Source organism: Mastomys coucha, unplaced genomic scaffold (assembly GCF_008632895.1).
Source record: "Mastomys coucha isolate ucsf_1 unplaced genomic scaffold, UCSF_Mcou_1 pScaffold19, whole genome shotgun sequence".
Taxonomy (NCBI): domain Eukaryota; kingdom Metazoa; phylum Chordata; class Mammalia; order Rodentia; family Muridae; genus Mastomys; species Mastomys coucha.
Genome location: NW_022196901.1, coordinates 4,828,145 through 4,850,154, shown reverse-complemented (window position 1 = coordinate 4,850,154; position 22,010 = coordinate 4,828,145). Strand labels below are relative to the sequence as shown.

The 22,010-nt window shown below is 38.3% G+C and overlaps 1 protein-coding gene across 10 annotated transcripts in view; it reads left to right on the top strand.

Moving 5' to 3' along the window:
• Adam22 (ADAM metallopeptidase domain 22) overlaps nt 1-22,010 on the top strand; it is a 233,357-nt gene that overhangs the window by 203,695 nt on the left and 7,652 nt on the right. For 3 of the 10 annotated variants that reach the window (XM_031379984.1, XM_031379983.1, XM_031379988.1), the window contains exons 26-30: nt 2,199-2,216; nt 6,982-7,176; nt 9,361-9,461; nt 9,793-9,859; nt 19,833-19,956. In XM_031379984.1, the coding sequence (XP_031235844.1) occupies nt 2,199-2,216; nt 6,982-7,176; nt 9,361-9,461; nt 9,793-9,859; nt 19,833-19,956 (505 nt within the window). Of the gene's footprint in view, nt 1-2,198; nt 2,217-6,981; nt 7,177-9,360; nt 9,462-9,792; nt 9,860-12,026; nt 12,138-14,185; nt 14,273-19,832; nt 19,957-22,010 lie in introns of all 10 variants that reach the window. The other 7 variants (XM_031379990.1, XM_031379989.1, XM_031379987.1 and 4 more) reach the window with 5 other exon arrangements.

Sequence of the window (22,010 nt, the reverse complement as noted above, 5' to 3'; positions counted from 1 at the left end):
CTCCTTTACCAGTTTCCCCTCTGAAAAAAGGGGAAAAAAGAAAAACAAAACAAAACAAAACAAAACAAAACAAAAAACCCCGTTCCCTCCCTCCTCCCCCTGGCATAAATCTAGTGTTTTCTCCATATCTTCTTTTTTTTTTTAATTAGATATTTTCTTTATTTACTGTGATTAAAGGTGTGTACCACCACACCTAGATCAGAATATGTTTGGAAACAGAGTAAGAATGAAGACAATTTTAGTGGAGGAATTAAACTATGAAAACAATTTTAAAATTCTATTTAAAGTTAAAAAACTGTGGCCTGGCAAAACCATTTTCCAATTCATTCTTTTTTTCTTTCTTTGTTTTGTTTTGTTTTGTTTATTAAATATTTTCTTTTTTAAAATTTTATTTATTTATCTATTTATTTATTTATTTATTAGATATTTTCTTTATTTACATGTCATATGGTATCTCCTGTCCTGGTTTCCCCTCTGAAAAAAATAAAAAAAATAAAAAATAAAAACCCTGTTCCCTCCCCCTACCCCTGGCATAAGTCTAATATTTTCTCCATACCTTCTTTTTTTTTAATTATATATTTTCTTTATTTACATTTCAAATGATATCTCCTTTTCTGGTTTCCCCTCTGGAAAAAAAAATAAAACTTGTTCCCTCCCCTGCCCCCTGCTCACCAACCCACCCTCTCCCACTTCCTGGCCCTGGCATTCCCCTACACTGGGGCATAGAACCTTCACAGGACCAACGGCTTCTCTTCCCATTGATGACCAACTAGGCTATCCTCTGCTATGCATATGCTGCTGGAGCCATGAGTCCCACCATGTGCACTCTTTGGTTGGTGGTAAGGGAAGGTGCCCATGCTGTACTTGATTGTCAAGGGTGGAACACCAAATGACTTAGTCATTTGACTTTCTAATATGCCTTCAAAATATTAACATTCAATTATATCAAGACAGAAAGCCAGTGACTTTTGAAAAAAAAATTACTGCTACTACATTATTACATGCTTCTGAATGAATTTTTGTTTAAGTTTAGTTTATATGAACATCATATAAGTTTATTATAGTTCATGGTCAAGTCAAAGCTAGAAATTAAACTGTGAGCAAATGCATCCAATATGAAGCTTGAATAAGATGTTATTAATACCTATAAAGGACAAGCTTTATTTTAATATATTTTTGTTGACCATACATGATGAATATAGCACTCTGAAGTGCTGGTACGTTCTCGTACGTGAGCTTCTTAGAGTGAACTATAGTTGCTATAGTTGGATGTTTATATTTCAATAGGAAAAAGGTAGGACTTATTTCTATGAAATATAGTTAATTTGTGTAATTAAATGAATTATTTTTGCTATTTGAAATTAGTATTCACTCATCTGTATCTGTTAATTTATCATATATCTGTATCTATATAATCTATCTTTATCTACCCATATCTCCTATTTATATGAAAGCCTATATTTAAAATAGAATTGGCAGGGCTGGAGAGATTGCTTAGTGGTTAAGACTACTTACTAGCTGATCTTCCAGAGAGCCCAGTTTTAACCTTAGTTGTGGGGAATCAGACACTCTCTTCTAGCTTCCGTGAGCATATACATGCTGCACAGACATACATGCAGGCAAAACACCCATACTTATAAAGTAAAAATAGATAAATAAAAACTGAAAAACAGTAAGATTGCCTCTAGATCATTATTAGGTATTTGGTGCAGTGAAACTGATAGTGAGAAAACAGTTACTCTTTAATTCTTACAACCTAGCTTGTGCCTTTTAAAATGGGCAGTTAGGCTGGAGACGTGACAGTGCTTGATGCTTTTGCAAAAGATCCAGGTTTGGTACAAGCACCTACATAACCATCTACATCCCAGTTCTGGAGGTCTAACTAATGTCTTCTGGCCTCCAGAGCACTAGGCCTCCACAAAGTATAGGTACATGCATCCAGGCAAAATTAAAATGGTAATTGTTTGGCAATATTGTCACTTTGGTGTCATCTCTCCTTATGATAAAGTGAAATTCTATGCATGTTCCTGATTTTAACCTTACAGTTCAAATTTCTCTAGGGACGATGGTTCAGGGAATGCTGGGGGAGGATGGCTCAGGAAAGCTGGGGGTTTTGTGTTTTAACGCTCTGCTCACGTGCTTCTATAGGTAACTAATACTTTGTTGTTGTTGTTTTCTTTTCTTCTGTCTGTGAACAGAAACTACCGAGAACAGAGGTATGTGATGACAGTGATCTGAATTTATGACTGAAAGCTTTAACCCTTTGTGTCACTGTTGGAACTCATACATGCAGTTTCAAGTGGGTTTTTGTGTTTTATGTAATAATAATCCTTGACTCTTTATGATTTTGAAATAATAATTAACACTGTTATATTTAATAGCAATGTATATATAGAAATAGATTTTTTCCATCAGAAACAAACTTTATGTTAAGTTGTCATTTTTGTTTATATTGGTTTATTGGTTTTCCTTCATGTTTATAATACCTAATTATCTAATACTGTCTGAGAGAATTTATTTTTGTTACTGTTGTGGTAGTAATAATTTTCATAACTTACAAAGTTTATTATTTTTTGCTATTAAGAAGATGTTTTCCACTTGTGAACCAGGTCTCTTTATGTAAGAAAGTGTTTTTGTATGATTTGATAATCATAAAAGTAGCTAAAGAGGGAATTTCCATAGTTAGAATTGCTGAGTTTTTATGTCTCCTGTGCTATTATTAAGTAAAACCCATAGAAAGTCAAACACATATCTACCATCGCATTATGGTCTCCATTTAGCAAATAGTACAAAAAGAGACATAGCTCCATGATTTTTATAACAATTGCTCATTTTGTCTAAGTTGACATAGTGTTAAGATAGACATTTCACTTCTCACATTTCTAAAATTATTAATTCTACTTGCTCTTGGTACCAAAACCTAAACTGTTGTCTTGGAAACTGATAAACAAACCCACACCAGGTATTATACATCACATACTATTCAATTCTGGGTTTAGCGTATTTGCACAAATTCCTGCTTAAGGTTTCCTCTGTCCCATTGACTGCCACTGGAAGTTTAGGAATAGATAATGATGAGTGTAGTGAGACCTGTCTATACTGTCTCTACGGTTGATGTTTGGTATAATCATCTCAAAGAAAAAAGCAACAAAGGCTGGACAGTAGAACAAGAAGTTATGCCTTGAAGTCTATTTATTGTTCTTCTTTTGGACACTATGCATTAATTAGAGGAGAAATGGTTGGTCCAGCAGACATAGCATAGGTCAGTACATTTTCAGTCTTCTAAAATTATCCACAGGCTTCAAACAAAAACCTAACCAGTTCCAAAGACGCCAGGGTCTAAAGGCAGGAATTTTTATGTTATTTTTACCTTTAAATTAGGATTGCCTCTGTGGTTCTATGGTGAGAAGCCCTACTAGCAAAAAATTAGTCATTAGTCTACTCTTGTGTGATGTAGGAAAGTTGCTAACTTCTCTCCACTGTAAGGTTAGAGTTCTTTGCAATCCTTAAAGCAGTGTGGTCAAGCAAGAGGACAGCTGTAGTTATCAGCCAAGTTGAGGTCCATACACTCTTTTTGTCTGATAAAACATGAAGTTTTTGCTTTAACATTTATGCTTCAAGAAATATTAAATATATGGCCATTTGCCAGATGGCTATTAACATAGAATGGCTTAGAACTGCCCAATTGGGTATAATGTTCAGACTTTAAAGAAGACAAGCTACAATTCTATAAATGAATCAGATAAGGAACTTCCTGCTGAACAAAAACAATGGCAGCCCCATTCTAGGACTTAATGGAAGTATTCCCCTCACACACATATAATAATAATAATATATGCACACATGTATATATAAAATAGTCCTTCAGTGGCATATTGGGAAGGCTGGGACTCATGGAACCATGGGGCCACAGTGAGGCCTTAGATGTTGAGTCATTGGAAAGATGACTACTTATCTTACTCTTTAAAACCTCCAGGAAGAACACTTGTACCTTTTCTCCAGAGTCAATCTTATTGTTTCTTGAGGGAAAATTACAGAGCATGACAGCTGTATGGCTTACCACAAGAACTATAAATTTTAGTTTTCAGTCAGGTTTGCAAATGCAAATAGGATAAGGAACATTTGCTGAACTTAAATTTATAAAACATCCACATTTGGCTGAAATTCTTTCTCTGTGTTTGCAGTAACCACACATTACTGTGATCAATGAGGAACATGATAATTAGACTTTATCTCTCTCCTCTGTTTCCCTTTAAACAAAGTCTCTTCCCCAACGTCCTCTTTATCTCTCATCTCTTTATCCATTTTATTTTCTGTTTGTGGACTCCCCACCTTTTCTCTCCCAAATCTTTCTTGGTTTCTTTCTTTCTTTTTTTTTTTTTAACATTCTTCATAATTCAGTGATATTCATCATCTGTCAACATGATTTGGTATACCTTACATGATATTTATCAAAACAAGAGCGTAAATTCCTATAAGGGACAGCTCAGACTAACCAGGGAATGGAGAAATGTGTCCTCCACACTGAGATTAGGACCTTGATGTCTTTTCTCACTGATTTTAGTTTTTGAATATGCATTTGGATTGATGGGACAAATAGTACTACTCAATAGATACTTTTAAAGAAAGTCAAATTTCTCTCATAATTTGATCAAACTTTTATCTAAAGACTTTGGGGTTAGTACAAGAAAATCTCTTTTGATATTGAAATTTATAATGCTTAATATCAGCTGGCTTATCATTATGAACACATTGTTATCTAAAATAGAATAAAAATAGTCAATAAGCTTGTAAGTTGTAGATACAGGGAAATAGTAATATAGTTTACATAGCCTGCCTACTTGAAGTCATTAAGTTATTTAAGCATTTCCTTGTGTTAGCAAATAGAAATTCCTTAAAAAATGTTATTTAATAAGGTACATCAGTTCAACCTAGAGGTTGTATATATAAAGAAAAAATTAATGTAGCAAAGGTTGATTTTTTTTAGGAAAAATAATTCAGTTACAAAGCATCTTTTTGTTAATTATTATATAAACATGCAAGTATCAAAAATATTTGAATTTGGTATAATAAATATACAGAAAATTTCTCATTTGAAAAATTAGCACTCATTAGTCCAAATAATTATTTTCAGGATCCAAATTGGGAAACATAAAAGCACAAAAAATTTTGAGATAAGCACCATAAAAATAAGTCAACAACTAGAAAAAGAAGTACAATAAAATAATTTCAGGAACTCATGTAGTTGGCTTTCTGTGATTTTTCATAGCAAATATTATTTATGGATCACAGGAACCTGGTATTCTCTCTCCTCACTAAAGCAAGAAGTAATAGTCTACTAACATATAATGGGTACTGTAGAAAGAATAAATGTTCAGACAGTAAAGGATGTCCAAGACTCTTAAGAAAGCTGTGAGGAAATTGATCATCTGTTATGGGCATTTACCATGTAAGGGAGGTTACTTCCATTCCCTGTGGAATTTTAAGGTGACTGCTAAGAAGTTCTGGAGACTTTTAGGGGGAAGTCACTTTTATAATGTGGCCAGAATGGTAAAGGAAGAAGTATCCCAGAACTATACTAAACTGGGACTTTTCTAACTCCACATCTGATTCTATTATTTTGGTGATACCTTTATCAATCAAGGGCAGAGCTGATTTTAGAAACTAGTGAAGTTTTTTTCCCTTTAATTAATATATGGAGAGCTAGAAAAAAAATCACTTGGGGTGAAATTAAAATACACTATTTATATCAACTGAGCAATCTTTTTCAGATCTGTAATATATGTTATCTAAATGATGTAGGAGAGGATGTTTAGTCAGAAGCAACTAAATATTTTAATGTTTTAACACCATAGGAATCAAAATAATCAAGGGATCATCTGAAAAGGGGATTTGAGGGTTAAAGCTTAGTATCTGCAGACAGTCACACTAAATAATAGAAACCGAATTGGAAAGGACTTAGGAACTTATGCTTTTGTTGGAGACTTATTGAAGTGTACCTGTTGGAAATCTTTAGTCCATCCCTAGCTTTTGACACCTCCACCTATAGCATGAACAAAAGTGGTCAAGATTTGGATGCATTTGGCTGTTTGAGGTCATGCGTTAAATGATTTGATTGGCTGTAGGCAGAGTTGTCTGGGGGGTTCTGAATGTGTCTTTCCAGTTCCTGCAGGAGAGGTAGTGAGACTTCCTGACTCATTTATAATGAGAGAAATGGCTTCAATTTCTGCAGCACAGGTTAAGCACACGGCCCTGTCTTTCCCTCCTGCTATGGTGGAGAGAGCCAACTGTGGCCACCATCTGTCATAGATGCTTTTCCGTAGTCCTCCAAGGAGCTCAGCTACTTTTCAACCCTTTCTTCCTCTAATATATTCCTTCACAATTCTGCTGTCTGGTATAAAGTTATAGTTTTGATTCAAATTTGATTTGTTTAAACTTCCTTTAAATAATGAAGCTGCAAACTGAACACCAAATTCTAATGAGGTTTGATTTGTACTTAATTATAGAATACCAGTAAGCAATGCAGTCTTTTAAAAATTGAATCAAGGTGATAGTCATCATGTATTTCAAATGATGAAGAATTTATTCATCACATTTGAAAAAAAATACCCTGCTTTATTTGAGCAAGGGATGTGCAAACATATCTTCAATATCATTTTAAAAGACAGAAGTTATTATTGTAGTTAACATCTCTAGGTAGAATGAGGTGTCATTGAAAATAACTCATCTCTCCATATTTCTCCTGAAAAAAAGGGGGGGGGGCTTTGTTCACCCAGCCTACAAAGTCTCCATGATTACATTTCTGACCTCCACAGCTGGAATGAGTTGAACTTGTCGCATTTATTAATGACCTCATGTGTTATAGATTTGATCATGTAGACCATTATCCCTCCCTCCCTTTTTCTTGAAATAATATTTGTATATGTCTGTGTTCATGTGTGTGTCTTGTTTTCTGACTCTGAAATGTTTATTATGCCTTAGACAGTTACCCCAGGGAGATTATGTAAAAAAGCCTGGAGATGGTGACTCTTTTTATAGCGACTTTCCTCCTGGAGGCAGCACAAACTCAGCATCTAGTTCTAAGAAGAGGTCTGCTTTTCTGTCGCATTTTCAGATTTCCACCTGTTCCATCACACATTATTCCATTAGTCAGAACATTTCATTATTTTGCAGCAGGTTTGATTACTTCTTCCTTCTTTCTTGAATGTTAAAATGGTATCCCTTGTTCTTTGATTACTCTACTTCAAAATGCCATATGCTCAGAACCAGTTTTTTGTTTTGTTTTGTTTTTTACTATTATAAAAAATCAGGCCACAGAATTGAAACAAAATAAACCAACTCTAAATCCAGGGAGAAACCTCAGAGTTTTTTCCTGTCAGGTTGCACATGGCTCAAGAAACTGAACATAGTATTGAAAATATTTTTACATGGTGAGCTTTATGTCATGCTTGGTAGTCAAAGAAAAAGGGTACTGTCATGCTTCAATAAAGGCAATTAAGATAAATTGGTAATATAAGTGCTGCATTGAATAGTGTTTAATTTTGTATACTTCAAAGCTAAGCTTGCTGTGAAAAAACGATTGCTTCTCTGTGAATCATATATTTTAATAGTATGATTTTTCTGCAATGTAGACTTTATAACTTTCATCTTAGTTGAAAAATTAAGTATGATTGATATTTGCCTGAGTTTTATAATAGTATAGGTAGGATTATTATTATTTATGTCTCAAACTCTAATGATATTTTCTTGTTCTATCATCTTAAGATGTCTGACACCTTTTATAAGTCTGCATGCTGCATAATCAGTTGACAGTAAATGATTAGAAAAACTAAATAGGAGGTTTCACAGAGCAGGACCTACCTTCACATTAAAGAACTAAAATATTCTTATAGAAAAAATATTAAGTTTCCATTGAGGTATAAAGGATGGAGAAAAAAATTCAGATGATTCCCTCAACTCAGGGCACACTGAAGGAACTAGTTTATTAAGAAGCAACATGGCCTCTTCTGATCGTCTATGTGGATCTGTAAAACAATCCGCATGGTGCTCAGTCTTGATAGGCACGGAATATGGATGAACACAGAACAGTTGATCCCTGAGAACGTTCTCAAGCACATTTCCTTGATCACTGAACTCAAAGCCAAAGCAGTGCTGCTTTTGAGTCTGGGGATATATCCTATGGCATATACTTTACAGAGTATAAACATTACTCTTTTAATCTACTAGTGAGGACTTATGGCTAAGAGAAGATGACTGAGTGTCTATGAGCACTCTCTGATATAAATATTTTCTTGGTCAAGTACAGAGTTTTAAACTAAATACATTTGTACTAAATACAAATTACTTTGTAATTAGAAAATTGTGTTGAAAAAGTTTCAATATAGGAAAGTAGGTGTGTTTACTGTGGCATGCTCTGCTGGCCTTTAGTCAGAACAGCTCTTTTCCAGTGGCTGTTATTAGTAATTAACCAGAATGTTTCTCGGGAACGTGGCTCAAGCATAATGTTATTTCCACAGTTCCCTAAGGAGAAACACGGGAGTAATTCCCAGAGTTCATAAAATATTACTATAGGTTCTGATGTTTAGTCAGTCAAAAGCATATCAAATTATTAGACTTCAGACTATGTTTGTCATAATTCTTTTTCCTTATGGTATAAGGTAGGTGTGTTGATTTTGATTCTTATAGACAATTCGTTTAATAATAGTAGGATAGAAACAGCAGAGGGCTCAATGGTGCATGGGCTTTGTGAGAGATGTTTCCATGATAAATATCTGATTCATTTCAGTTATCAGACAGTTACCTAACATGCATTATGTTCATCAAGGGCATATTTGTTTAGAAAAATACCATCTCTCAGATAATAATATTATTAATTTAAACCTGTATACTACTTTAATGAAGTTAATAAGGTTCAGTTGAGCAAATTTTATGTAATCTCTTAAAAGTCCATGTTCTCATGATATTTGATTGGAAATCATTGCTTTACAATTAAGAAACATCTATAGTGGTACCCCATTACAACCCTGCCACTGGGGTTATGTGACTGTAATACTTGCTGAATTTGTTCTGTGGTTGCTGTGTTCTGGAGAATGGAAATTGTCTTGCATTATATCCAGATACTTTCTCACTTTTGACTATTGTAATGGGGTTCCATTGTATTTGACTTTTCTTAAATTGAATGTTGTGTAATTCTGCCTTCTTCATGAAGACCCTCATGTTTTCTTCATTCTTTCATTCCAGATTTATTTACTTATTTTTTATTTATTTTAATGTACAGTGATGCTCAGAAATTTTGCTTAGTGATTCCAAAACATTTATCTGATATATTTTTGAACAATATGTAAATACTTCTAATTTCAGGTCAAATGGACTCTCTCATTCTTGGAGTGAAAGGATTCCAGACACAAAACATATTTCAGACATCTGTGAAAATGGGAGACCTCGAAGTAACTCCTGGCAAGGTAGTAAACTGTTCAGAATCTAAGACCTGTTTTCTGGATACCTGTAAAAATATATTCTTTCCCATAAGCGATTCAGCTCTTCTACCAACAAAGAGGTTTAGCATGAGAGACCAGCTGTTTGCTTTTGTTATTCTTTGAAATTTCCTTGAAGGGAAATGAGGGCTTCAGTAGCAGTGTAAGCGGGAAGCATTAGAGGGCCCTGCAGATTCAGAAGCCCGCAATCCGAGGTAATGCTGGCTATAAACTACACCCTCTACAAATACTATACAATAAGACACAAAACAATTATCTATTTACAAGAAGATTTAACTGTAAATGCTCTTTTTTTCAGGTAACATGGGAGGCAACAAAAAGAAAATCCGAGGAAAAAGATTTAGACCTCGATCTAACTCAACTGAGTAAGTTGTACCTCTAATGGGAAGGGCATTTGAAGGTTCTGTGCATTTAGTATTAAATAATCAGAGAGTCAAAGAATCACCTACCATGCCTCTGGAGTTGGTTTTGTCTTTTTATTTCTCTTTGCCCTATAAGAATTAACCTTGGCTTTTCTCTTTTACATAGGCATCTCCGCAACTGTGCCCATACCAATATTCACTGATAGTGGGGTCTCACCCTTGCTGCGGGCTTTCCCTCCAGTCACCTGCCATTGTGGGGTTTTTGGTTTCCTTTGAAGGGAGTCATGATAGCTTTCCTTTCTTCTCATCACTGGGCTCCAGCCATTTCAAAGGGTCACCCTTCCTGTCCCCTGGAAGCACAAGGGAGACACACTGTGTCAGAGCATGCCAGTGCTCACAGTCCGAAGCCACCACTCTGAGGTCTCCATGGCTGCTATCTAAGCATTCTCTCAGACTAATGGAATGAGCTTCCTTATTAAGTTGTCCTCCTGAGGATGTTTGAAAGGCCATCTACCTAAACTTGCTCTTTACCTGAATCATTGTCACTAACGCAACCCTGTGTTAAATGATAGCCACATTTTTTAAAGGGGGGGTTGAAAGTTACACTTAAAGTCCTTTATAATGAAATAAGCATGATGCAGTTTTTGGTGTTGTTTCTTCCTTTACTTAAGAAAGTGCAAACAAAACATAGAATCCACAAACCTTTATCCCCCTCCCTAGGGTGGAGCCCTTAGTTTTCTTTCCACTGACCCTGCTCTACAGGTAATTACCCTTGCGGTTTTCAAGGCACCTAGAATTTTCTGTTCCCGTCTCACTCTAGCAGTAGTTATTACTCTCAGGATCTCTGTATTACTTAAGAAAATCGAGGAGCAGGTGTTTGTTAACTGCTTATTAGACACTCATGTCAGCTTTTCCATCATATACCCTGCCTTTTTCAGTCTAGGACTAATAACATTACCCTGACATGTGGACCTTCCACCTGAATGGTAGTGTCTTGTAAGTGGCTTATCAACATTTAATAGAGGATACTTTTACCTTAGAAATAATAGCAGTTTCAAGTGATACCATTGCATGGTCCAGAATGGCATCTTAGAACTCCATCACAAATAACTAATCTACTAGAGTTTATCTTATGCATTCCCAAGGTGCTTGGGTGCTTTAGGGCTCACTGCAGATAAACTCTTCCTGGAATGTTTTGGTTTGGTTTGGTTTGGTTTGCATGAGGCCACGTGGTGAGAGGCTCCTTAGCTTATCCTGGTTGCAGATCACAGATACAACTGTGAGGTGCTCTATGGGACTTCCTTTACGTACCGTTTAGTGTTCTAACAGTATTTCTATAGATAGACTTTGACAGCTCCTAAGTTGAAAGGAGAAATCCAGCAGAATGTTAAAGCTGTGAGTTCAGGACCCAGATAATACTTGATGTTCAATAATATTCATATATTTTCTAGAACAATCATTTATTTTAAAAAATGTATAGAACTCCACTTATGACAAAATTATACTATGGCTATCCTTTTATCTTGCCTATACTATAATTAAGTTCTAGTATTTAGTGTGAGAGTATAATAGAAATTTCTCAGTGAAGAAGAAAATTTGCCTCATTTTTTTAGAATTTTCTGAAGTTGGCTACATAACTCATGTTAATTAATTAGGGCCAGTTTTGTGGAGCTTTTTTATATGGGAAATGTCTATACATACACACACACACACACACACACACACACACACACACACACACACACACACGAAGTTCTGATACATAGCATACCAAGTTTTTATCTTAGCAACCTTTATACTTTCCATATGTAAGTCATTCAACTTGATTAAGACAGGAGCTAATCCTACCATTTACGTGAGTGTACTAGGAGCAGAATGACCATGACCATGGGAAGCATATCCTTTTTCTTTTTCATAATAAGAACTATTTCAGGCCTGTTATTTCATCGTCCCCTTTAGTATGACATCACCCAGAAGGATGATGAAAAATTGGGCCTGGATTAAAACATGCACCCCAAATGCATGCATGCTCTGTAAGTTAAAATAAAACACTAAATGTCCTTGTGGTTATATTGTTTTCCCACTCAAAGATTTTGCATCTTCCATGTTGTTGTGCATGATATAAGTTTTTTTTGGCTTAGACTTTGTATTATATATTGTGTTTTTACAGGAGGGAGCCCCAAGCACCCGAGCCTGGGCACTCCCTCGCCCAGACACTCCCATCCCAAGGCATAAGCCCAGGGGGCTCTGACAGCCCCCAGACAGGGAGTCAGGATCACAGGTCAGTCTCCACCTGCCCCTCCATGCTGGGCTGCCACTCCACGTCCCTTCCTTGGCTGAGAGCAGGGTCATTGGATCTTTGACTGAGCCCCCATATCTGTTCAATGGTACTCCTGGCCCAGTCAGCACCAGCTGATTTTCCTCTGGCTTTCCATCCTGGAGAACACAAAGAGGTTCTCCTATCCTGTCCAATGCATTTTTTTTTATTTTTTTGCATGTTGCACTAACAAGCCACGCTAAGTCAAGCCACATAGGCAGGTGTATTATAATCTGATAAAGGGCCGTCCTTCTAACTACCATGGCAGGCCCCCAGAGCTCTCTGTAAGCGCAGCTTTGAAGCAGAGGGAAAGGCCCGTCATATAGAAGTCAGGCCACGTGTTCGGAACACTCATGGATCAGCCATAACACCTGTCCTTTGAGTTTTGAAGATTGTCAGTGAAAGGAACAAAGGTTTCCCCCAGGAAGTGGCTTCCTGCCTGTGGGAAACTGAATTTGCTGTGTTGCAGTGTTTCACCTGATGACGGCTGCATGGGCTTTTCTATAGTTATTCTGAGGCCATTCACTTTATCAGTGACTGCACTTGCTTTTTGATTTTTTCTTTCTGTTCGAAGTCTCAGTGGAAATGTTCATGCAAGTTTTAATTGGCTACCTCTGTGAAAAGTGCAAGCTGGCAATGGTTGTGGCTAAAGGCAAAACTAACACGAGTTCCTCCTGAATCTGGAGACACACCATGGCAAAAATGCTCTTATAAGCATAAAAACCAACAGAACCCTTCTTTCAGGGTGGAATTTTCTTTTTGTTTTGTAAAGTATCTTCTTTACAAATAAAAATAAGGGAATTGGCTGTGGAGAAATAACCTGATTTTAAAATATAACTGGAAATATAGTGGATTTGGTTTAGATATATTTATAAATAACTCAAAGACTGAATATGAAGGAGAGAAACAAATCTTAACTGAAATTGATGTTTTATAATTTTTCCAGACTTGTTTCCAAGTAAATCTTAATAGAAGCAGCACCTGGGAGCTACTTTTTTAAAATGAGAAATCCCAGTAAAACCTCCAAAATCTTCCAGTGCTCAGTGGTCAAATTAATGGTTTTCTGAGGGCAAACCATAAGGGGATGTGTCCTTATTTAGCTCCACAGTAAAGGTCAAAGGAGCTCTGTGGCAAACAACAACTATACCTCCAGTTTTCCTGCCTTTGAGATTGGCACGGTCACCCTGATGGAGCTGCTGCCAATCCATCAGGCAGGTGTTAGCATGACTCTCTGGCAGCCATTCTTTTGGAAAGCAACTTCTGGGGGCCGTTTCTCAATGCAACCGTGAACATTTTAGTCTGCAGTGCACAAAGAGGAAGAAGGAACCTTGGGGCTTCCATTAAATCGTTCCCTACCTTCAAGATCATGGAGGCCCACTGGAACTGCAGTTTATGTGCTTGTGTACTCCAGGATCACGCTGCAGGACCCTTCCTGCTAATGGAAGTGCTAACAGAAGCTAATGGGAGAGCACTTCAAGTTGATTCCTGCTTTGCTTCTGTTATAGAGAGAAAAACAGTGGTCTTGTAGAAAAGCAATTGTAACCTATAAAGGGAACATGGCTCCTTTAAAGTGTCTTGAGGTTTTATGTGCCTAAATACCAGATTGGAATTGCAGCTGTCCTGAATATTTTCAAAAAGCACCAATATTATTTGAAAAACAAGGAGCCAATGGAGTGGCAGCTTAGAAAAAGCTGCTTTTGAGGTGGGCAAATGGGACTTCTGATAAGGCAGTGACTGAAATCCAGTTGCTGACTCACAGTGGGAAGTCACTGGAAGAGGCTTTCCTGGAAATGTAATCCATGGTAGAATGCCTGGCGCTCTGCCTTGTAGCTGAGACGACCCCTCTGCCGTTGTGTGTAGACTGCCCCGTGGTCACCCACTGTCCATCCTGGTTTAGCTGCCGTAGCCGCTTGCATTTGGAGGGTGAGAGCATCCTGCCTAGGCTTGTGCTCTGTGTTTTCAGATTTTCTATCTTGTTCTGCTTTCTTTGTTCCTTCCATTGCTCTCTGCAGGTATTTAAACCCATGGTTCAAAAGAGACTATAATGTAGCTAAGTGGGTAGAAGATGTGAATAAAAACACTGAAGGACCGTACTTTAGGTATTTTATAAATTACTTTTATTTCCCTTTTACACTCTCCTAGCACATACAAGTACTGTAGTGTGACTGGGGCTTCTCTCTCTCTCTCTCTCTCTCTCTCTCTCTCTCTCTTTCTCTCTCTCTCTCTCTCTCTCTCTCATCTCCTAATACAAGTTCCTGTAGGTAGAAAGGGGCCACATTCATTTACTGCTTTTTGATGTATTAGGCTTCCTTGAGTGAGCCTAGTTCTCTTCTGGATATTTCAAATGAAGCCATTTGAAAGGGTTGCCATTTAGTGCATGTCCCTGCCCTGTCACCTTCTTGAGCTTTTTAGTAGCTTTCTCTTCATTTTATGCTATGTAGTGTTCTATGGGCATGAAACATACCTCTCACTAATAAAGAAGCACTATTAACCTCAATGATTTAATTTCCATAATCTAAAAGTTTCATAATGTTTTTTTTCTGCTTATTATCTAAGAGTGCATAGGAGTGCATAGAAAAACGCAAGGAAAAGACTTGCAAAGAAACTAAACTGAAATGTTATTTCAAGCAGAAACAATGATTTGATCGAATTGGAAAATGGTTGTGATATTAGCATCCTACAATGCAGTGATCCATATTGATTCTACCATGTGGCAAGCTGAGCTTTGTTTGTCCCGTAGAGCCATTTGCTAGCAGTGAGGGCTGCGCTGGGAAGAGTCCCTTATGGCTTCTCAACCAAGCAGTGGGGCATGGTTTTTATGCTTCAGAAGCAGGAAACAGATAGAAAACACTCTTGACTAACAATGGCAATTTCCTACATTCTAAAAACTGGCCACTTTCCCCAATTCCCTGAAGCTCATAATACAAATCAGAGAACATCTCTAGGCCTCTCTGTCATTTCCACCACTCTTTATAAGGTACGTGATTACCCAGCAGTAGATAGCCACTTTACATCTGACTATTTTGTGGAAACTAATGCAAAGAAGAAAAGGACTCGGTCACTACCTCTTCTGAGGTCAATTTGAGTTCACGTAACTTATGCCACAACTTGGGTCAGCACTAAATGGATATGAAAATGTGCTGTGTGTATTAACTCTCAGCACCTATAGAAGGTGAACTTCCTCTTCCAGTGTACCATTTAGTTTAGTCATGTATAGTTTGAGAAAATGATTAGACCTACCTGCATTTTAATTTGATCCATAACTTTTGCGTATATCCTAAGGACAGCATAACTCCTGCCTGCTCACAAAAATATATCCTGCTTTTAGAGCCCATCTTCCTGCCTCCCCTTCCCTGCCCTCTGCTTACCCAACACTTCCCCACGCTGAACCCAGATACACACACTTACATTCAAACATCCCACCTTCACATGTAGCTCCCAACATGGCCAACATCAAGAAGACAGGTAAGATGATTTTGATGTTATTTGGAATCTTGGCTCACCTGCAGTCCCATTTTTTCCCCCTTTCTCTTTATTAGGCTTGTGGGCAGATTGTAATTTGTACCATCCATGGACTCAAAACCAGATGAGTTTGGTCCTACATAGGTTAGGACTTTTATTTCTGAGCTGACTTAGCATATCTACAAGAGTAATTTGTTAAATGGTACCCCGGAAGAGTCTATTCACACATACCTCCCTGGTTGAACTGAGAAGTTGATGTGACTCAAGACAGCCCCCATTTCTTAAAGCCAGTCCCCTGAGTCTGCCCAGAAGCTGCATGACTGAGCACCATTTGGACGGAGAAATGCTTCCGCACCCCTGGTTGCACGAGCCAAGCTGTGGGGGCAGTGCTAGTCGGTTCTTTTATCTCATCTTTTAATGTGAGACGTTACATTAGGAATTAACTATGAAAAAATCTATATATTTTTGTTTAAATGGTAAACCTCAGTGGACAGTTGTGACTTAACTTTTTGATTAATTAAGGGTTGTGCTGGGAACACCTGAAGATCAGCTCTAAATTTTGGTAGCAGTAGTGAATAACTAAAATAAGTCTGAGTTCTGAGCACCATGATTCAGACACAATAGAGAGGCTTCTGTCCCACTCTCCATCCAAAGCAATGCTCCCAATACCTAGTGTGTTCACTCCCACCTAGGCTTGGATTCACCAACCTTGTACTTGAGCTCTCTTGGCACAACCACAGCTGAGGGCAAAGGTCATGTTCTTAATTACCCATGTGGAGTTGGATTGGTGATATTCTTACCAAACTGTAGTGGAGAGTTTGTGACTGCAGCAAACTGGTCCAAAATAGAGTTTACCAACAGAAATGTGGCGAGTTTGTGACTTCAGCAAACTGGTCCAAAATAGTTTACCCACAGAAATATGCTATCAGTGAGCTACAATGACTCTCATAAAACCTTCAGTCATGCTCCTTTCCCTAGCTGTCCTATGACAGTGCTTGCCCTAACTGCTCTCTGCATGTATTCAGGCCACTGAGAACATACAGGTTAAATCATAGAGAAAGCAATGGCTCACCACCCCTGATCCTGGGGGCAGTACCTTGGGGAACACCACCTTTCAAGTCCCCAGGGGATATTCTTGCTCTTGAGTGCTAGCCAATTAATTATGCATTTCATCAGCATTTTTTAAGTCCATTTTCATGATCTCTGAAAAAAACCACATTAACCATGTAAGGGAATTGTAGAAACTAAGGTATCAAATGCCTACTAATACCTATTTCTCAACTCACGAGTTATAGACATTCTTGGTTTCATTCTGTGGATGGAGAAACCTGGGCTACAAAGTTACCCAAGAGTAGCACATCTGATGAAAGGCAACAGCAGAACTAGAGCGTGGCTCTGACTTCCAGCTCTGTTTCCTGTGTGATTTCTGTGTGATTCCCGTAAACTTGTAGAGCTTAGGTCCTGGCTGAGGACACTTAAATCCTTCTGGAGCAGATTATTATAAAATTAGCATGTGAACAGAAGTGAATAGGGAATGGCCCTGGGTCCCTCTTCTGTGATTTGCAGTCAGGAGGCATAGAAGTTTGATATATGTTCAAGGTGCACCACAGTTTATTGGCACACAAACACACCTTCATTACATAATTCTACGGTGGTCCTAGTGTAGTTATTATGGTTTTAAAAAATGTCACGAGGATAAATGGCTAATACTTATCCCAAAATTCAGTTTGCTTTGTAAGTGAATGAGCTTGGCTAACACTTGGCTGAGCAAAAGCCGGATTAGAATCAAATGTCTTCCTTGGGCAGTTGTGGTAGATTGTCAGTTTCTTTTCCCTAACCTAACTGACCCTGTCTTGTTCTCCCCTTTATTTTGATTCCTGCTCTGGTCTTTTTTCCATCTGCCCACCTGAATCTGCTTCCTGTCTTTTCAGTACTAAGGATGTCCTGCTTGGTTTCTCTTCTTCCCTTTAGGGTCTAAGTATAAATTACCTAAAGCTCTACAGCAAGAAGCCATGTAGAGCTGTTTCCGTGGGGTTCTGAAGAACACTTCCAGTTTGTTTTGGTTTAACTATTGTTTGTGCCCACGGAGAGATATTTTAGAACAGGGCTGGGTGCTCAGAGAGTGGAATGGCTTTCAATGCACAGTGTTGGTCATTTGAGCTAGGGCCAAATGTCTATGACACTATAAGCTAACAACCCATGCTATGAACACACACACACACACACACACACACACACGCACACGCACACGCACACGCACACGCACACGCACGCACGCACACACACGCACGCCTACTGAAGCAAACTAAGATGAGGAGTTGGTTTCCGTGACCTTCGAGTTAATGAGATTTGGTTGTGTATCTGAAACTTCCTGAACACAGATTCTTTTAAATCTTAGAGTGATTTGACTAAAAAGCTGCATTGAGTCCATTTTAGAAGCATATAAATGCAAGTTTTATACTCATACACATTGAATCCTAATTTTAATATACTTTTAAAAAACGATTTAGTTTTTAAATTATAAAAGCATATAGCTGGAGCTTGGGGAATAGCTCAGTTGGTAGCACACTTTTTGTGCTACTTGAGTTTTTTTTTCCCAGGACCCCATAAAAAAAGCTAGGAATGGTGCTCCATTTCATAATCCCAGCTCTTGGGAGACAGGGACGGGTGTTTAGTGGCCAAGCAGCCTAGCCCTAGGCCTGTAAGACACAATCTCAAAAGCTAGAGTAGGTTGTGTCTGAGGAGGATTGTGTCTGTCCTACTTACACAGCATACACCTTGTATATGTACTTATATGCACATGCACATCCTCACAGACACACACTCAGACACACACACCAGAGACACAAACACATACAGACACACAGACACAAACAGATACAGACAGACACACACACACACACTCAGACATGCACACAGACACAAACACATACAGACAGACACACAGACAGACAGACACACACAGACACAGACAGACAGACACACAACTCAGACATACACACAGACACAAACACATATAGACAGACACACAGACAGACAGACACACACACAGATAGGCACACACACACACACACACACACACACACAATGTTGCTCTGGTAGAACTGAAATCAAAGTCCCATTAGTTCCTTACTTTCACCCACCCAGCGTGGAGAGCATTAGCATAAGAGAAGCCAAACAGATGCCGGACTGCATTCCCTAATTTTCAAAAACAGAAGAAGCATTAGGAGTTGAGGTTTAAAAGTGAGTGGGGCCACTTCTGGCTTTTAAAATCAATTAAGAATGTTTACCTGGACCTCAGAGTATATAGGAAAAAGTATTTTCAAGTGTCTGATTGAGTTCTGCATCTTAAAAAAAAAAAAAAAGGAGAATTAGTTTGAAATCGAGGGGAGCCTTTCCGTGTCCAGTGCGTAATCTAATCGCCACCATTGGAGGCTGACACAGTCACAGCACAGGAAGACTGGAGATAGAATGTAGTGGGATAGGCAGCTTGATGGTTTTCCTTTCTAACTCTCACAGACAAGGCTTTCCCAGTGCGCTCAGCACAGTCACAAGTATTGCAATTGCAATAGAATGATCAGACCTTAAGTGTAAGACCACGACTTTCCCGGAAATGCTGACTTAGGGATGAAATCGACCGTTTTTGTATGTTCTCATCAGATGTTGTTCGGCTGGCCCTCTGCACTCCTCACTGCTTGCATGTCTACTAATTTGTTACTACAACCTGTATTTTCCTTTGTTCTTCACAACTAACACACTGGCCTCTGAATGCATGAGTTTTGTGTAAACTAGAGTATGACTTTGCAACCAATGAACATATCCATGGTTGGATTTTCAGGTCTTATTTGATATTATTGTGCTTAGAGAAGCATTTTTAGTGGTAAAATAAAATAGACTGTTTACTTAATTTACTGTTATGAGCTCTTAGTATACTCCCCCCCCTTTCCATGTTAACTGTTTGTGGTAAATGAAATTTCATTATTGGCTTTGTAGTTTAAAAGAGTGATTCTGTGTAGCTAACAGTTAAACATTCCATTTGGTGTGCTAAAATCACAGCATTCTAGTTTCAGAATGACAGTTGTACCCCCAGGTAGTTAAAGCTTTGCTATAGATGCTTAGTGATGCTTTGCTTTAGAGATGTGAAAAATGATACCAGGCATGACATGATATTTATTTCTTATACTCTCAACATCTCAGGACCCTGTCACCTGCCAAGTCTCCTTCTTCATCAACTGGGTCTATTGCCTCCAGCAGAAAATACCCATACCCGATGCCTCCACTTCCTGATGAGGAGAAGACTGTCAACCGACAGAGTGCCAGGGTACATAGCAATGCCACCTGCTTTATACTTGGGTGGCGTTGGGATCTTTGCGATTACTTTTTGTCCATCCCTCTGTTTTTCATTTGTTTGTTTTTGCTTTGTTTGTTTGTTGTTGTTGTTGTTGTTGTTGGGTTTTGGTTTTATTTTGAGATAGAATTTTGTTATGTAGCCCAGACTGGATTCAAATTCGTGTGAATCCTCATCTCAACATTAACTGCTTGAATCATGAACAGGTACCATCATGCCTACTTCTGGGTCCACAATTTTTAAAAGAGCTGTTATTTCTACTTCGAAAAAAATTAAGAAATATATTTGAAAACATGTACAAAGTAATCCATGCCTGTATATTATACAGATACTTCATATATATATATTAAGTGTGTGTGCATATGTATGTGTGTGTGTGTTTGAGACAAGGTTTCTCTGTGTAGCCCTGGATATCCTGGAACTCTCTCTATATGTAGACCAGGCAGGCTCAAACTCAAGAGATCCTCCTGCCTGTGCTTCCTGAGTGCAGGGATTGAAGGCATGTCCCATACCCAACCTATTACTTCATGACATCTTTATTTTTCATTATTGTTTTACTCAGTGCTAGGTTTGAAAAAGGGGGGGGTTGTATTTTGCTTTTTGGGGCTTTTAAAAAGTATCTTTTTAATATGCCTGCCTTGGAATTCTAAAGACGAAGTGAATTAGTTCCCTCTCCATGGCCAGTTTGATTGCCCAGGCCTCTCACTGGGTTGTTACAAATCAATAGGAGCCTATGGCACAAAGCCAGATCTTGGTTGTTGGAACGCTATCAAACAAGTGAGCCATGGTGAATGATGCCATGGGGGCATGTGAGAAAGGCTCCAGGCAAGCAAGGCAGAAGGCCATATCCAGATTCAGGGTTCAGTGACCAGATTGGGTTCTATAGCTGTGTTCTGATGTCCACCAAGAATAAACATGTCTTATAAATTGAATATAAATGTTTCTCACAGGAGGCACGGCATCACATCTGAGTACAATCCAGGAACAAAACGTACCTGAAAGGCCCTCTGCCTCTTTTCCCTGGACTCTCTCACATCATTCACCATGGGTCATTCTTTTGACCATTTTCCAACAGTTCAAGGGGTAGAATTTATGTAAAGAAAAGCTATTTGAATAACCTGTAATATGGAAAGAATACTGCAAAGGGTATGGTAAAATTTAACAGCATTAACTTATTTTGTGGTAAGGATTTAATTCCAGGGCCTTGTTACCTTGCTTTTTAAAAAGTGCTCTAACTGAACCATACTCACCTCCTACAAAGAGCCACATTTTTAACAAGGTTTATCTTAGTAATTTTTAATTATATGGGTATGTCCATGAGGATGTGTGCACATGAGTGTGGGTCCCTGGGGGCCAGAAGAGGACTTCATTAGATCCCCTGGAGCTAGAGTTACAGATGCACATGGGTTCTGGGATTCAAACTCCAGCCCTTTGTAGGATCAGCAAGTACTCTTAGCCAGAAAGCCAAATTTAAAACAAATATGGAGATATTCATCCATATGATAAAAATAGAATTTACCAGAAACTTTATATAAATATTTGGTCACTTGTACATCTTTGTCAGTGTATCTCTGTCTCACAGCATTCCCTAAATGCATTGGTTTTGTGTAATCTGGAATAGCGTTTGCAGAGTCAGACCAGCCTCTAGAGCTTCTGATGAAATGCAGAACCACATAGCACAGCCACTGGTGTCTAGTGCCTCTTGTGGCCAGTTACTTTCTGACGTTGCTCCTATGGGGGAAAATATGAAAAGGTAAAGCTTTTGCAGCCTACATAGATTTATCCAGCACAGGGTTCTGAGTTTTTAGACTTTTTAGTATCTGAAGGTGTTTTAGAGCCTTGTGGATCCTGAATCAAAATTATGGAGCTTAAGGTAATGTGGGATATTTGTATTTTTGCCTTGACCAACCCAGGGTCAGTTGGTCAATACACACACACAGTGCGGTGTGAGGAGATGGTCAACACACACACACACACACAGACACACACACACACACACACACACACAGTGCGGTGTGGGGAGATGG